The 2,861-nt window shown below is 45.4% G+C and overlaps 1 protein-coding gene across 1 annotated transcript; it reads right to left on the bottom strand.

The window, feature by feature from the left end:
* Positions 1–121: 121 nt before the first annotated feature.
* Positions 122–2,614, bottom strand: LOC107134730 (DEAD-box ATP-dependent RNA helicase 13-like; the record flags this gene model as incomplete). The annotated part of the gene is made up of 2 exons (XM_015476780.2): positions 122–2,019; positions 2,273–2,614. Coding segments are annotated over 2 exons (675 nt in total), but the record flags the coding sequence as incomplete, so codon positions are not given.
* Between the last annotated feature and the right edge of the window lie 247 nt (positions 2,615–2,861).

Genomic DNA, 2,861 nt, shown 5'->3' with positions numbered 1-2,861 from the left:
GGTCAAAATTTTTTTTAGGGCCCATGGCACACAGCCTACAATCCCAGCAATTCAGGAGGACCTCAAGTTTGAGGCCTGCCTGTGTAACTCAGTGAGAACTGAAGCAACCTAGTGAGACCCACTCAAAACAAAAGTCAAAAGGGCTGGGGGTCTAGCTCAGTGTTAAAAGTGCCCCTAGGTTCAATACCTAGTACAAAAAAAAATTTGTTTTTCCCTGTATGGCCTGGGAATTTAATTTAATGATCTGCTTTTTTTAGTCAAACTAGACAGCTGTTTCAATTGATGTTTTACAAAGGTGTCCTAGTGCCAAAAAGTGCTGGATGAAGAACAAACAAACATACATACAAATGGAAGCAACCAAGATATCCTTAAAAAAAAAAGTCCTTCAATAGTTATACAAAGAAAGTGTGGTTTACCCAGACAATGGTGCATCATTTAGCAATGAAAAGAAATGAACTACAGAGCAATGAGAAGTAACACAGAAACCGTAAGTGCATAGTGCTAAGGCCAGGCACAGGGTGCACAAGCAGAGTTCCAGCTGCTTGGGAGGTTGAGGCAAGAGGATGGTTTGAGGCCAGGCTGGCAATACAGGCAGACCCCATTTCAAAAATAACAACAAAAACCCAAACATATTGCTAAGGGAAAGAAGGTACTCCAAAAATGCTATAGAGGATTCCAGCTATGACATTCTGAAAGAGCCAAAACTATAGAGACAGTAAAAAGATCAGTGGTCTGCAGCAAAGTTTTTTGGACAGTGAAACTATTGTGAAACTGTAACAAAATCCAAAGAGCTACAGGACCCTAACAGATTGGACCCTGATGGATACAAATGTATCTACGCAGGTTCATGAATTACAACAACTTATCACACCAATGCAATATGTTAATAACAGGAAACTGAAGAGAAAGACAAGCAAAGGGAACCCTGCACTGCTTGCTCAGTTTTCTGTAAACCTGAAACTATTCTACAAAATAAAGTCTATTGATCTAAAATATCTACAATAGTCATAGTAAAACTCAAAATACAGATATATAGACATGCTCAGAAATTCTTGAGCATATCTCAAAAGGCCTCAAAACTCTCATTCACAATTCAAGCCCACGCCCTCCATTCCTGGCCTCTCTCAGATCTGAATCTTCTCAGCTATGCCATTGGACAATCTTCCACTATGATAGATGACGCTGAGTCATAGGATGATACTGTCTCTCCAGCTTTAAAAAGAGCTACTAACTTTTCAACATTTCTTATCAGAATCTGAAAATTCACATAGATTTCTTTCTTATGGGTTTTTCTGGTGGAAAAAATGTACACACTCTGAACAAATAACACAAATTTGTTCTTAAGCTCAGAGACGTAATGGGGTATTTAACTTCCCACTACGCAAACCTTGAGATAATTTACTCTCCTGGCCATTTCATTCTCTTGCCAACTTCCCACAAAAGATCACTTATGAATGTCAAAAAGCAGTCAGCTGTGACCTGAGGCAGTGAAACACACTGAATCCTGCTGAAGCCCTGGGAGTCATGTGCCGAGAAGGCTCATGAGCGAGCCTTATGGAAATCAACCACTGCCTGGGTTCAAATCCTAGCTCCTCTACTGACAACTGGGTAGCCTTCCTAAAATTTTCTAAAGACTCAGTTTCCTCATCTATAACATAGGATGAAACAATACCTAACATCACAGAATTAAAATCCATATAAATGTGGGTAGCTGTAGACTACTGGAGCTGTGAGCCCCAGGATAACCCCTGGGAGGCTGGAGGCCACCCCTCTTCCTCTCTTAGAGTCCCCAGCACTGTCTTTTCTATCTTGGCTGGGAGGAGTATAGGCAGAACTGCTAGAATTTAAAGGCGGACTAGGGGTGCAGCTCAGAGGTAGCTCAGCGGGGCCCTGAGCAGTGCCACTCACAGGAGCATATGGGGGGCTGTATTCCCGGTACTTGCGGTGCCCCTTCTCGCTGGGGCTGAAATCCGAGTCATCTGAGAAGTCAGAGAAATCATCACTGGAAGAAGCATGGCGCTGCAAGGACAAGGGAAGTGGAGTTAGCAATGTGCTACAGGCTGCCACTGGCACAGCCAGCCCCAGGACAGGCAAGGCTGGAATGTGCCAGAGGGCCCTGTGCTCCAACCAAAAGACCTCACCTGGGGCACTCAGTGGCAATGAAGCATAAGCTCTTTAAAAGAAAAGTCTTTACCCACTTCAGGGCAGGAAAAAAACATCATTATTGAGAGTGCCCTCAGGCAGGCCGGTGCAGGAGCCTTCCTGGACCTACTTTGTGCTTGGATTTCCTCCTCTTCTTAGACCTCCGCTTCTCCTTCTCCCGCTCTTTCTTTCGTTTCCGCTTCAGTCTCCGGTGAGACTTCTCCTCATCCGAGTCACTATGGTGCTTTTCCCCCTTTTCTTTCCGACTCCTCTCAGGCCCTCCGGGGGTGTCTTGGGTCTCCTCAGCCCCATCATCTTCCAGTTCACCTTCCTCCAACTCACCATCTTCCCTACAAACCAACCCCAAAGTCAGCGTGAACCCGTGGGTGGGACAGAACCCAAGGACTCTGGGCTGGAGGAGGCCCAAAAGCCATGGGACAAGAGCTGCAAGCCCCAGACAGACCCTTCCTCTCTAGAAGGGCTGTGCTTAGGATTCTAACTTGGCTGGGAGGGGTGCACATAGAGAACTCCTAGAATTTAAAGGCCCCACCACTAGCAGACTAGGGGCGTAGCTCAGAGACCTTGTGGGTGCTCCATTCCCAGCAGAGAGAGACAAAGAGAAAGCTATGCCACTAACAGGGACAAACCCACACCGGGATTTTCCATAGGCTGAGTTTTAAACAAGAAAAGTGGCAAGTTCTGTGGTCATGTGAATTCAA

Source organism: Marmota marmota, unplaced genomic scaffold (genome assembly GCF_001458135.2).
Source record: "Marmota marmota marmota unplaced genomic scaffold, marMar, whole genome shotgun sequence".
NCBI lineage: Eukaryota > Metazoa > Chordata > Mammalia > Rodentia > Sciuridae > Marmota > Marmota marmota.
This window is presented reverse-complemented; position numbering and strand designations above follow the sequence as displayed.